Source organism: Asparagus officinalis, chromosome 5, assembly GCF_001876935.1.
Source record: "Asparagus officinalis chromosome 5, Aspof.V1, whole genome shotgun sequence".
Classification (NCBI taxonomy): Eukaryota; Viridiplantae; Streptophyta; class Magnoliopsida; order Asparagales; family Asparagaceae; genus Asparagus; species Asparagus officinalis.
In genome coordinates, this window is record NC_033798.1 from 110,179,479 (window position 1) to 110,194,672 (window position 15,194).

General features: G+C 33.1%; 1 protein-coding gene across 5 annotated transcripts; it reads right to left on the reverse strand.

Moving 5' to 3' along the window:
- LOC109843334 lies at positions 8,069-11,182 on the reverse strand. 5 transcript variants are annotated; one of them, XM_020412270.1, is made up of 9 exons: positions 11,136-11,166; positions 10,963-11,056; positions 10,820-10,861; positions 10,480-10,591; positions 10,310-10,384; positions 9,490-9,602; positions 9,285-9,344; positions 8,396-8,515; positions 8,069-8,289 (listed from the first exon to the last, which is right to left on the reverse strand). In XM_020412270.1, exons 6-9 carry the CDS (start codon positions 9,583-9,585, stop codon positions 8,113-8,115), a joined length of 453 nt encoding a protein of 150 aa, XP_020267859.1. In that variant the 5' UTR covers positions 9,586-9,602; positions 10,310-10,384; positions 10,480-10,591; positions 10,820-10,861; positions 10,963-11,056; positions 11,136-11,166; the 3' UTR covers positions 8,069-8,112. The 5 variants fall into 5 exon arrangements, with proteins under 5 accessions (XP_020267859.1, XP_020267858.1, XP_020267856.1 ...); XM_020412269.1 differs by having other exon boundaries at positions 9,490-9,598; positions 11,136-11,162; XM_020412267.1 differs by lacking the exon at positions 10,310-10,384 and having other exon boundaries at positions 9,490-9,598; positions 11,164-11,182.

Here is a 15,194-nt window from a genome sequence, read left to right on the forward strand (position 1 = left end):
GCTGGGGATTAGGTTTAGGTTTTTTTTTAGTTTTTGTTTTTTAAGATCAAACCTCGACAGAAATTTCCGTTAAGTTTTTTAATTTAAAAAATTTTTACATCGTCTAGGTTGTCATTATAGACAGAAATTTTCATCTAGAATAAATCAAACTAGACGGAACAATCTAGACGGAATATTTCCGTCTATTTTGCCTCAACCTAGATGGAAATTTTTTCTGTCTAGGTTATTCCGTCTAGTTTGGCTGTTTTGCTACTAGTGACTATTACATATTGTCTTAAATTATGTGACCTAGGTATATTTTCATGAAAAATATACAATAAACATTGCTTAATTTACTAACCAATCAACATTGAGAAATATAAAATAAAATAAAAAAGAGAGAAAAGAAGGGAAAAGCAATCATGTGAAGGGACAGATAACAGACAATTGGACGGAAAATAACTTTCCGATGCATTATAGTGTCCTGGCTATGTGATGAAAAGGTTGAGCACAGCCTGAAATTACTAGGGTTGTACTACACAAACTCATCACAGCCGACCCAAATTCTGATCAAACAATGGACTGGGTTTTTAGCGGGCTACAATAGAAAGCGTTGTACTTACTCCGCGTACCTCTCCCTATCTAAATCTCCCCTTTATCAAAACTCAAATAATTCATGTTTTGTTCATAGGCAAGTTATGAATTTAACAAATCCATACATAGAAATATATATTTTCTAAATGTTTGTTATTCAAAATTCAGAGAATTTGTGTATCATTAAAATAGATTAGAGCAAGTTATGAACATGCATATATCTACGTTCAATAAGCTATTAACATTATAACACTAATTATCATTTACATAATTTTGAAACAAATATTATGAATGTATATACTCGGTATTGGAGAAAGGGAAGGCGTAAATATTTTCATGACTCGTACAAAAATTATATTCATAGTTGAACCCTAATCCTTTTCAGTTGGTGTGAATTATTATTATTTTTTCCTTCACGATATCGATAATTCAGAGAGATTTATCTACATGTCTGCTGTTTTTTCACATTATAAATTTTGATTCGGATAATGTTCTCACTTCTAAGGGCATCTACCGGACCTTTTGCTTTCATGGCTTTATTTTTTTGTCTTTACTTTTTATTTTCCCCCTTGCGAATGGACGGTGATGTGACTTTCTAGACTTTTTTTATTATAGATATAAATATTTTTTGGGAAAAATGTGTCAATGCTCCAAAAAAATAAAGTGATTGTGGCTAGACCCACCGTATTATTTTTTGTGTGACAAAGCCCCAATACATGAAGTAGTTATGTTTCAGCTCCTATTTTCTTTTCCAAGACAACACAGTGAGATTTATTTACGAATACCCTAAAATGCCCTCAACTCATTCTCCCAAAACTTGCATGCCCTCTCTCTCTTCTCTCTTCTCACGCTCAAACCTTCTTAAAACAATGTCATCTCATACTTAGCAGATGCTAAAGGGGGGTTTGATCTAAGATTGGAAGAAGAAATGGAAGCGGGAGGAGGAGGAGATGTGCCAGAGGTATCACATTTCTTGATCGTAGTCTGCTTTGCTCTTGGCTCCCCCGCCGCTAGGTTCTTCTTGGACCGCCTCTTCTTCAAGGTCTCTTTCTTTATTATTACCATCATTACTTTAATCTTCCCTTTTTCTTCTTTTCAAAAAATCTTGGATCTCAGATCGAACTCCTTTGTGAAATCCTGAGGGGAGATAGAGAGGGAGGGAGAGAGGCCTAACCCATTGCGACTTACTATTAGGTCCGGGCCAACTTACAGTATCACAGATCCGTTCCCTCCTAATTTTATGCCGTCCCATTTATTTATTACAATCATTCTCAAAACAATTCATGATATGAACTTCTCATGTTTTATTATTATTATGCACTTCCCTCTCAACTTTTCAAATGTAAATTGGAAACGTATAATATTAGATGTGAATACTTCTTCCTTATGCTCCTCCTTCATTAATAATAGTGGATAATTGTATCTTTAGAGAACTATGCTCATTGGTTGTGCATTTAGCCTAGTTGCAGGTTTATATTACTAGTTTCGCGCGTAATATCTGAAGGTCCATCGACCGTATTAATGCAATTTGTGAGTGTTCTCTCAATTCAAGTCCATATGTCGGCTTAATTATGTTATACTGAGTTGAATCTACTGTTGGCCTTCTTGTTTTGATGATGTTTAACAAACAATTTACGACTAATGTTGCTTGTCTAGTGTTTGTGGTTTTCTATTTATTGTAGACAAACAACATGGTTGGAGGATGGATGGAATCGAGCATTCACGATCATATCATATGGAAGTTGGTGGAATTGTGGAGTGAAGCCTACGCAATTCAAAGTTAAAGATCAAGTTCAAGCTTCATCCGCAAGTGTACCAAGTCGAGCTTATTAAAGATCAAGATCTAGCTTGGGTAACTTAGTTTAGGTTTTATACTATGTGTGTTAAGTACCTTAAGCTCAATATTATATACACACACGTATTTGGTTTCTATGTATATATATAGTTATATATATACATGCATGGTTTTGGGTTTTCATGTTTACAAATATGAAATTACATATTTCATATTTATTATTGTGATTTGGTTTAACTACTTAGATATGAAACAAATATATTTTCATATACATACTCATATGTTTCATTTTCTTTTGTATTTGTAAAAGAATTGTATTCTTAGTTTTTAGACTTAACAATAATCATATACATATTTTATTAAGTCTACATAATCATTGTGTAAAGTTTCAAAACATGGTTTAGCCAAAATGTCAAAATTCACATGTTTACATTTTCATGTTTTGGCCTATTTTGTAAAATAATGATATTTTCATTTGGGAAGTCTTTTTTAGAAACCATTCGTTGTAGCATGTTTATTATCATGTCTACAATCATTCCCCAAAGTTTTACTTTTTTTGGTATTTATTTGATATTTTTAAACAGGGTTTTAAAATTAGCATTTCAGCTTTCAAAACATGTTTTAGCATGTATCAGTTCGCGGTCGACCGCCACGGTCAACCGCCATGAGTTCAGAAACTCATTATATGTTTTTTTGGCTCGCGGTCGACCGTGTAGTTTAGTGTTTATACTATGTGTGTTAAGTACCTTAAGCTCAATATTATATACACACACGTATTTGGTTTCTATGTATATATATAGTTATATATATATACATGAATGGTTTTGGGTTTTCATGTTTACAAATATGAAATTACATATTTCATATTTATTATTGTGATTTGGTTTAACTACTTAGATATAAAACAAATATATTTTCATATACATACTCATATGTTTCATTTTCTTTTGTATTTGTAAAAGAATTGTATTCTTAGTTTTTGGACTTAACAATAATCATATACATATTTTATTAAGTCTACATAATCATTGTGCAAAGTTTCAAAACATGGTTTAGCCAAAATGACAAAATTCACATGTTTACATTTTCATGTTTTGGCCTATTTTGTAAAATAATGATATTTTTCATTTGGGACATGTTTACATTTTCATGTTTTGGCCTATTTTGTAAAATAATGATATTTTTCATTTGGGAAGTCTTTTTTAGAAACCAGTCGTTGTAGCATGTTTATTATCATGTCTACAATCATTCCTCAAAGTTTTACTTTTTTGGTATTTATTTGATATTTTTAAACAGGGTTTTAAAATCAGCATTTCAGCTTTCAAAACATGTTTTAGCATGTATCAGTTCGCGGTCGACCGCCACGGTCGACCGCCATGAGTTCAGAAACTCATTATATGTTTTTATGGCTCGTGGTCGACCGTGGCGATCGACCGTACGTAGTCCAGAGACTTTCGTGGTCGACCATCGTGGTCGACCACCTGTTGTCCAGAGCCTTTTTATGTTTCTTTGTTGCTCGCGGTCGACCGTCGCGGTCGATCACCGCTCTGTCTTTTCAGTTCCAACAGCTATTTTTCGAGCTGTTTTCTGATGGCTTTTTGGTCTTTTCTATTGGGTTTTGCTGATGTTTTAAGAGACTATAAATACCCCATTGCTCTCCTCTTTTCAGCAAACAACCAAGAGAGTTTCTTAACCAAGTTTTAAAGAGTTTTAACAAGGGTTTTAGTTTGGTTTAAGTGTGTTTAAGAAGCTTTTAAGCATTTGTAATTTTGAGTTTGTGAAATCAATTTTACAAGAGCTTGAGGAGATCATCTATTGGTGTTTGGGCATCCAACTATTCTCCTTCCATCTCTTGTCATCTATTGAGAAGTTTCCCTAAACTCTTTTCTAGCTTTATATCTATTTGCTTGATTATCATCTTATTTAAAGCTAGTTTTACATTTGAGTTTAGTTGATTTGATATCTCATTGTTACACACACCCACATGAGCTTATCGTATTTTCATACATAGTATATTTGGGTTGGTGAGAGTTGTAACAATTGAGTGTGAGCTTTCATTGTGTTCTCATTCATATTAGAGAACAATTATTTATTGTAATTGTGCTTATTGTGAGATTCACTTTGTAATACACTTGTACACCGAGATAAGTGTGTGGCGAGAGTCGGGGATCGTCCCAAGAGGAGTGGCGTCGGTTGACGAACCTAGGGAGAGGTTGTAACCGAGTACTTGAGGGAGACACGTCTAGTTCAACACTTGAGATGGTGTAGAGTGGGATTGCAAGAGTGGTGATTGTAAAGTTTCGGTTAGCTAGAAAACCGAGTGTGAGGTGTAAACGTTGTTCGGGTAAGCGTAGAAAACTCGGTTGTGTTAGTAAATTTCTCCCCGGGAGTGGGGAGCGGAGACGTAGGACGGAAAGTCCAAACTCCGTGATCATTTGATTGTGTTTGTGTGTGTTTTGGCGTTCATTTATATTTGTGCTCATTGCTCATATCGCATTTGTCTTAATAGTTAGTTTGTCCACCACTTTGTTTACATTATTTACTCTTGTGTTGCTTATATATCCTTGCTCATATATTTGTAATATCTCATTGCTATGATATATTCATTAGTTCATATTGCTCATCCTAGCTCATATATATTGTTGTATTTCATTCTTGCTAGGATTCCTAGCTCATATATATTGTTGTATTTCATTCTTGCTAGGATAACTTGTTAATTAATTTTAATTGGTATATAATCGGATTAGATTAGCATAAGACCTCATTCTTGCTAGGATAACTTGTTAATTAATTTTAATTGGTATATAATCGGATTAGATTAGCATAAGACCTAATCACCCCCCTTCTAGGGTTTAACATCTACTATTAGTAAATTTGTATATCAATGTTTGGTTGGACGTTAAAGTCGTCACTTGCAAGCAACAGTCTAGAATATTAGTATTTCACAAATTTAATCTTTTTTATTTTATCTGGCATCATATATCTAACTAGCTTGTCACTTTATATCATGCAGTTTTAATTGTGGAATTTTCGTTCTCTTATATATGAAGGCTATAATCTGTGGTGTTGATACACTTCAAGTAACTACTCATGATGATGAATCTGATGTCATATGTGTCAAACTTACAACTGAACTTCTAGTAGAAGGATGGAAACAGAAGAATCAAGAAGAGACATTGAATAAGGATCGAAAAATGTTGTTCTAAAAATTGATTGATTGAACCAAAACTTGTGTGCATGTCTATATTTTGTATATTAATTTAGTTGTGCAAACAGTTGATGTGGATGACAAACATTACAGCAAGCTTAACCTTTATTGTTCTTATTATATTTCTGGTATTTTTGCCACAATATATTTATGTTTTGTTTTGATACAACATATATTTAACATGTTCAAATGAAAAGCTGCATGTTTACTTGAATGTCAATATGAAAAGCTAATACTTAACATGTACATTTGACAAGTTAACATATTCAGTTGCATGTTATCATGTTATAAAGAAGCTGGCATGTAACAGTGAAAATTAACGGTATTATGCGAAAAGTTAACATATTCAGCTGATAGTTAGCGTGCAAAGATAAAATATAACATGTTCGTAAGAAAGTTAACATATGCAGATGAAAGTTAACATATACAGCTGATAGTTAACATGTTCACGTGAACGTTAGCATATAAACCTAAATGTTAACATATACAGCTGAAAGTTAACATATACAGATGAGAGTTAATATGCTCACGTAAAAATCAACATGTTCATGTTAAAATCAACATTTTAGCTTAAATTTAATATATTCAGATGAAAGTTAACATTTTTACTTTAAAGTCTACAGAATTTTAAAGTCAACGTGTACAGTTGAAAGCCAACATGTTCATCTCAAAGTTAACGTAGTCAAATAAAAATTAACATGTTTAGCTGAAAGTTATCTAGCTAAAAGTAGTTGTAGCACCAAGACATTTTATAGGAAATAAAAATAGTATACCATAGCTAAACAAGTACATTACACAAAACTTCGTACATTCTTACAGCTGATATTGCTTGAGTATGCAATAGCATTTTCATAGCAGCATATTATTATTTTCGTAGCAGCATATTATCATTTTCTTACATCTGAAAGTTAACATGTTCAGCTGAGAGTTATCATCTTCAAATAAAAGTTAACATGTTCATGTTTAAGTCAACATGTTAGAATGAAAGTTAACATATATAGCAAAAAGTTAACATGTTCAGCTGAGAGTTAACGTGTTAAAGTGAAAGTTAACATGTTCACGTTGACGTTAGCATGTTCGACTGAAAATTAACATATAAAGCAGAAGGTTAACATGTTCAGTTGAGAGTTAACGATTTTAAGTGAAAGTTAACATATTCATGTTAAAGTCAACATGTTTGTCTGAAAGTTAACATATACATCTAAAAGTTAACATGTACAACTTGTAGTTAACTTTTTTAATCAAAAATTAATATGTTCAGCTAAAAGTTAACATCTTCACTTAAAAGTTAGCTAAAGAATCTGAACGTCAACGTGTACGGTTGAAAACTGAAATCACAAAGCTTACATCACACAATGCATAATTTTAAAAATAGTTTATTGATTACTTACATTTAAGTAAGAACTTTATGATTTTTTAGAAGTAGAACCATCTATATTAGCAACAGCTTATATGTGAATCTTCATACAACCAGTATTTCGATTGTGCTCCACCATGCACTTCAAATCATCTTTATTATCAACTGCAAAAACTCAGGTTTGGGTGCTTCTCAGATTTTTTTTAGAAGTAATTTCTGAGGGCAATTGCTTCAGAGTTGATTAAGTTGATTATGATCACTAATTTAGACATTATAAGGTGGGTGCGTGCATGTATGCATGTTAGTGGGATAAGTGCATGGTAATTAACTTGAGCAATCTTGTCTATACTGTCCTCATCTAGATGAACACCAAAGCACATGGTAATAAGTATATAGAAGACGAGAAATCGAGCATTCTTGAGCACCCAAACCATACCACTTGCCCCTTGGTGATAAGGGCCTCGTGGGCCAGCTCGGCACTGGTGATGACGATGAGAGCTTATAATACACGTCGTTATAGAGTCTATAACGACGAAACATATTATCGTGGTTTATATATGCGACGATAATTATCACCATCGTTACCATCAGTGACGGAAATTTTTCCTGTCGTTCATATTTATGATGGTAATTATCACTGTCGTTACCATCAGTGACGGGGATTTTTTCCCATTGTTACTGTAAACTGACGGTTTGTCATTCCTATCGTTGTGTAATGATGGTTTCGTACTCCCGTTGTTATTGTGTAACAACGAGTGAGATCCCCGTCGTTGAAGACCTATTAATGACGGTTGAATATCATCGTAGAAGTCCTCATAGTGGGTAATTAGTAACCCATCAACGATGATGCTTTCCCTTCGTTGATGTACTAAATAAGGTTTATAAAACCATCATTGTAGACTACAAATTTCTAATATATATTAATGATAATTTTTCCATTCATAAGCAACTATCATTGAAAACCTTCATATTATTCTCAACATGACACTGAGATTCACAACATAAATATATTAAAAATACCCAATAATGAATAAAAGGGAAAAAAACTTCATTCATTAATTACATCAATAAATAAAATTACATCATCCTCAAATATTCAATACTAATAACAAGAGTTAATATCCCAATTGTTCCAAAGAAAAATACATAAAACTATCTAAATCAAATTAAAATAAAAGTCTAGAAAAGACACATCCTTTCATCTCTAATCATTGTCAAAAAGAAGACTCGAGTTACCCCCATATCTACCATAGTGACTACCACCATACCCTCCATAGCCACCACCACCATAGCCACCCCGGTTGCTCCAGCCCCTTCCTCTACCTCTACCTCGAGCACGTCCTCGGCCGTAAGATTCTTTATCAAAGAGCAAGAGAAATTAATGAACGAGTACTTATAGCATACATGCTACTTTTGGGGAATATTTCCATCATTAAGAGCTGAAAATTTGCATAAACAATACCTTCAGCAACTTGATGCATGTGGTGGTTGCCTTGGTTAGTGTTGCTGTTGTTGTTGATATTGTGGCTGTTACACTTTGTATTGTTTCTTTGGCTGCTCTAAAAATACTGGTGCTTGATACCTGCTCACCAAAAGGTAAAGAAGTTGGAAGTCAACATGACATATCATTCTCCTCCATAGCATAACCTCTATCATGTTGAAGATATAAATTGTAAAAGTGAAATGCTTTAGGGAGGGGAGTTCTGGTTTAGATCATTAGGTGACAAAGTAATTGAGATTATTGATACATTGTGAGTCATCTCCAAGCTGCATGACAAAATTTTCAGACATAAGAGAACTATTCCATGATACTATTAAAATTACCTGCATAAAGAAAGTAAAAATTTAATGGACAAAACCTTCCTCTATAGGTTTCCAGACAACAATAATGCTAATCAAGCTGATAGCCACATCTTGATATAAACCAGGATTCCTTTCCGCATTCAAATAAATTGTTCAGAGCTGTAACATTGAAACACCCCAAGTCATGGTTAAAACATAAAAGAGCAGTTATTTGCATCTTTATGATCTCAGCAATGGCCACAGTTTTACTTATAGCCTGCCCCATAGCCTTCAGAACAATCGCATTTATCTTTTTCCTGTAAATGTATCACCACTATATTAATATACAAACATTAAAATTAGATATAATCATCTAATGCAACCCATCCCTGTCAATGCTCGTTATCTAGATCACTCAGTTCCACCACTATGTGTCCTCTTAGACCTTCTTTTACTCTATTTAAGCTTAAAACAGTTCTTAATGCTCTTGCATCGCTCTGAATAAATTGGACAAAAGCAATCAGTAGCCTGATGACATAGGATAACTTTGAGATCTATTATATAATTACCAAGTCAGTATTTCCATCTTCAGCACAGACAACCACAGCACGAGCCGTTAAAACATAAACCTGTTAGACACAAATAGCCGATCACATAACAGAATAGTAGTACAATCATACACTGAAAATAGATGTTAGAAAGCACTAGGAAATGTTATACAATGTATAGCATAACATTCAGGAACTTTACCAAAAGAGCATAAATAAAACCAACCTTTTTCAAATCAGCAAGAATAAGAGGACTTCCGCTTATGCATATGACAGGTGTTCCCTTGAAATCAAACTCCATTTTAGCAATATCAAGCTCCATCTCCTCCTTGTCTCTTTCCGCCATCAACAAAAAGAAAAACTTTAGAACTTTGCTCAATACATAATTTGATACTTCTCCAGGAGAATGAGAAAAAGACTGATGTTTATGACAGCTTATGTGCATTCTCCATAAACTTTTATAAAACAAATAAACTTATAAAGCAAACTAATCAAAGTGAGATAGAAATGCCTAAATTATGTGTTTGACTATATAAGATGAATGCAACCATAGAATGATCATAAGAATGCTTAATGGCATTTTGTAACAGGGTATAGGATCAATTGCATTCAAAAGATGCATACCTTTACTCTAGTCCTCAATCTGATGCAGATTCTGGGTCAACATCAGGTATAGTTCAATACAAATCTTTTTAAGATTAAATGTAATTTGGTTGTTTGAGTCCCAAATGTAGTGATGACTTAATACCAAAGGCCATCAGCATCAAGCAGAAATGGAAAAACGAAAAACTATTATCGTACTGGATATATAATTGTGCTAATTGCGGACACACCCTTTGTACTAATGAGTTTAGTTGAAGTTAAAATCGAATGATATTATTAAACGCCAATTTTCTGCTAAATTTTATTTTTTCAATTATATAAATGTGTAAGCTAAACCTAACATAGGGTGATTGCTCTCTTCCTTGGTTTCTAAAGACAATAAACACTACCATTTGGTAGTCTACCATATCATTATTAACAGAATAACAACTTCTTATATTGACCAGGCTTTATAAAATCTGACCAAAATCAGTAGCTTTGAGTGGTGAATCTTCTTTTGTTGACTTAAAAAGGAAGTTCTGCAAAAATGTGTATTTCACGTTATTAAGGATCAAAGAACTTCCAGTTTTTTTCTCAGACAACTATAAAAAAGATCGGTGTTTGGCTAATCTACCTCTGGCTTCATGTCTTGATGCACCAAACCATGCAAGTGACACTCAGCTGCCACTTTAAGCATTTGGCGGACTACTATTGCAGCATCCTTTTCAGTATAACGAATATCTTTCCTGCAATTATAAAAGCACCTCAGGTAAGTATCCATCTTATCCATTTTTGATAAAGTATAGCAGACGAGCATTGATGATCTCCAAGCAAGATCTAATTGTGAATCCCACAATAAATGACACTCAAATCCTCTTACACAGAACACGCGAGGAAAATAAGTTTGCTCTTTACAAGATGAAAAGAAAGGAAAATTCTTTAAAGTCTACAAAATTTTAGAATAGTAGTCTTACTTGGCTAAAATTCGATCTAGTAGCTCTCCTCCTTCGCATAATCTGAACATAGGAAAACATAACATAAAACATGATCACCATATACTGAGACGTGCCAGTCTAAGTTGCATATTTTACACAGAAAGTAACCACCTAAAAATTACCAAGCCACTATGTCATGGAATGAATGATAACCATGGGCTCTTATTCTTCAGAGACGCATCGATATTAATGTATGCAATAAAATGTTCACATTTCCTGGTACAGAAGAAGATTGATTTAATTGGCAAGAAAAATATAAGACATATTGTAATCTCAGAAATGATATATTCTTAACAATAAAGAAGACCAGTGTTTCAGCATACGGATAAGATCGAGAAAGTCCATAAAGCTTCAATCTCTGAGCAAATTAACATGCAAGAGCAATTTTTTAGAAATTTTTTTTACTAGGGGAATCTGATTCAAATTAGCTTGAAGAAGCTCAAAATTCCCATTTGCTAAGTGCTAGAGAGGGTTCTTGAAACAAAACCTGAGATTGATGAAGCAGATTGAAGCTCAAAATTCCCAAGAAATAGAGGAGGAAAGTGGGTACTGACCCATTAGAGCATCTCCAATGGAGCGCCAAAACTCCATTTTGGAGTGTTTTGGCGCTCCAATGGAACGCCAAACACCCCGCTAAATTAGCGGGGTGCTACAGTATTGCGCCAGAAATGGCGCAACACTGTAGCAATGTCGCAGTGTGTTTTTTTTTTTTGCTTTTTTTCTTTTAAACTTTATTCTTTTATTCATATTTTCTTTTTTTTTGCTTTTTTTCTAAACTTTATTCTTTTTGCTTTTGTTTTTTATATTTGTATTAATAATATATATTATCTTATATTAATTATTATAATGAAATTAGAGTATAAAATAATTATTAAAATAAAATTAAAAAAGAAATAAGAAAAACTACACCATTTAGATAAAAATTAGGACATAAAAATGTAATGCCTTTTATTTTTATTTTTTGCTTGCAAGTGTGATGTTTTTTTTTGTGATGTTAAATGTAATCTTTAGTTGAATTTATGAAAATAATATTTTAATTTAATTTAACATTTAATTTTTTATATTTTTATTTTATTCATAAAATATATTATTATAATTAATTATATGTAATGTATTATATAATTACATAATTTGTTAAATATTTTAAATAGATAAAATGTTAAAAGATAAGAATAATAAAAGGAATATTCTTTTTGGTGTAAAATTTGGTGTAATGGGTTGGAGATGGAATAGTGATTTGGTGTAAAAACTACACCAACTTGATGTAAAAACTACACCATTTTGGGTTTTATGGTTGGAGATGCTCTTAGGTTTCGGATCCAAGGCCATTGTCATATCTGATGAACCTGCGGAGGTTCCGAACCCAAGGCATCGACGATGCTGACGGGATCTTTTTCTGGGCATCGTCCTGGGACCCATCGCCGTCAGTGGACCCGCTATCGCCGCCGTACATCCTCGCTTACGCTACGCCCGCGGCAAAGTTAGATATGAGATTGAGGGATTATTGCATTAGAAAGAGAGAGAGAGAAGCTAGGGTTTTGTGGGTGAGTTGGTGAGAGGAGAGAGAGAAGCTAGGGTTTAGCGAAGGAGGGACTGGAGGACGGGGTGTTAAGGCTTGGAGGACAAGGCCAGAGGAAGGGTGGAGGGCTGGACTTACGTTTTAGGTTTTGAAGGAGGGACTGTAGCATCTCCAATGGTACTCCATTCCTCTATAAATGGAGTATCATTGGCTCCAATGGTTTAAATGTAGCATCCTCTATATTAAGAGGATGCTACAGTAATCCTCTATATTTGAAGAGTTTGGGCTTATATAGAGGGTGCCCTCTATAATACTATTCATATATTTTAATTCCAATTTTGTCTTCTCATCTCATTATAACTTTTCATAAATACCAATTGTATCCTTAAATATAATTAAACTAATTATTTAGATTAATATAATTTTAAATTTACTCGTCTATTTTAAATAAAAATTATATCATTGAAATTGTCTTTCCGAAACCTTCAAAATGAGACTAATATTTAATACTTTTAATAATAATTTTAAATTTATCATTATGAAATATTGAAGTACAGAGAATTTAAAATACATCAAGCTTAAAAAAAATTACATTATTCCATTACCATGTCTTTGCCATAAATATTCAATGAGTGCATTCCGAAGTTCAAAGTGAGCCTCCTGATCTTGGATTTTCCTATGTCGAGCGAGGAATCGTCTTAAAATAAACTAATTTTAAAAATATTTTATTAACAAATATTTTTATTTTATTATATTAAAATAAACTAATTTAAAAATGACTTTAAAAATATTCAATATTAATCTCATTTAAAATGTTTCAGCGAGACGGTTCTAAAGGTATAATTTTTGTACAAAAAATGATAAGTTTTAATTATTTTATTTACATTATTAGTTTGTTAATGATAGATTAATTCATATAAATATAGAGGGCACCATTGGAACACAACTTTTACAAACCCTCTATATTTGAGGAATCTTGAAGAATATTCTCTTCAAACCCTCTAAATATAGAGTATACCATTGGAGATGCTCTAAGGGGAAAATAAGGCGAAAATATTTTGAGAGGCGGGGATACGAAAATTTTGGAATTGATTTTCTACTAGTGACATGAATGATTTGAGTCCCTGACTTACACAAGGGCAGACCAAAATTTAGGACCAAAAGGGTGACATTTCTTTATTAATAGTAAAAGGTTTAATTTTTAGTCCTATTATGATTAGGAGTTATCATCAATGAAGATAATGGGCCCCTTCGTCTTTAATGAGACCTAATAATTACGGTATTAGGATCAAATCAATGAAGGGACTAGAAAACCGTTATCTCATCTCATATCATTCCTCTAATATTTATAATCACTCGACGAAGGCTTTAAAACCCGTCGTTATTATATACACATTAATGACGGTCAGGTGGTCCCTTCACTAATTTTGGTTATTAAATACTGGATTTCTTGTAGTCGAGGTAGCCTAGTAATGGAGGGAACCCGCGCTTTTTTCCCTCCATTTTCGCCGTCGAAACGCATTAATTATGATGGCAGCGATCACCAGCTCCATGGGTTAAGGGGAAGATTTCCAGGATGAGAGATGAGGGCATTTTCGGTAGTTTATAGAAAATACATTGAGTACATGTATAAAGGTGAGCTTTTGGGGCTGAAGTACACTTTGTAGCCTCTTTTGAGGCTAAATATTAGGGGGCTGAGCCACATCCACTTTATTTTTTGGGCATTGACACATTTTCCCCGAATATATTTTTATCGCAATTATAGATATAGATTTTAAGTAGCTGATTTTAATTGTTATACATTCTTTCTACTGATTCTTTTTCATAGTTGGTTTTTGAAGTATGTCGACGGTTGAAGTTTAGGTTGCTTGCTGTTGCTGCTTTCAAGCATACGTTCATCCTTTAAAATGCATTAATTTTGAATAAATGGATGTATTTGTACACATGAATTAATTCAAGAGCTTTGCTACAAGGACCCAAAATATGGGACCAATAAAGGGGACAAGTGAGGTGTCCCCCTCCTATTGGATAATGAGTTGGCCATCATTAATGATGGTCAATTCATTATCCAATAGGAGGGGGACACCTCATTTGTCCCCTTTATTGGTCCCATATTTTGGGTCCTTAAAGAATTTTTCTTAATTCAAACCCATTCAAGGAGGATGTTTCTGATCCTCTTCTTTGTATTATCATAAATGCCATCAATCTAGTATCGGATCAGGTAATTTTGTACATGAACCTTTAATATTCAGATGCATCATACAATCGCAGAACTTCGCCACTTCGGGTTCCCCTCTTCTTCTGTGGAATAAAAGCAAGGGTTATTTAGATATTAGTCCCTCAAATCTTCAATAATTCCATATTAGCCTCTCAAATCCCAATAATTGCTTATTTAGTACTTAAAATTCTAGTGTTATTGCAATTGGGTCCTTCACTGACCAAAAGATCCTTAGCTATGTTAAGGGTTATTTGCAATTTGACACTCTAAAATTTACATATTTTAAAACTTTGATACCCAAAAGTTTGTCTGATACTTTGATACCCCAAAGTTTACATCTCTTCTAACTTTGATATCCCAAAATTTTTTGATACTTTGATACCCCAAACTCACACATTTTATAACTTTCATACCCCAAAGTTTCCACAGTTTTTAACTTTAACACCTCAAAGTTTACACATTTAACTTTGATATCCTATAGATTGCGGTATTGATACCTTAAATTTTGGAGCATCAAAGTGTCAAAATAAATTTATGGAGTATCCAAGTGAAAAAGATAAAATTAAATTTTGTCATAACAAAATTATTACATATTTTTAAACTTTACTCATTTTCAC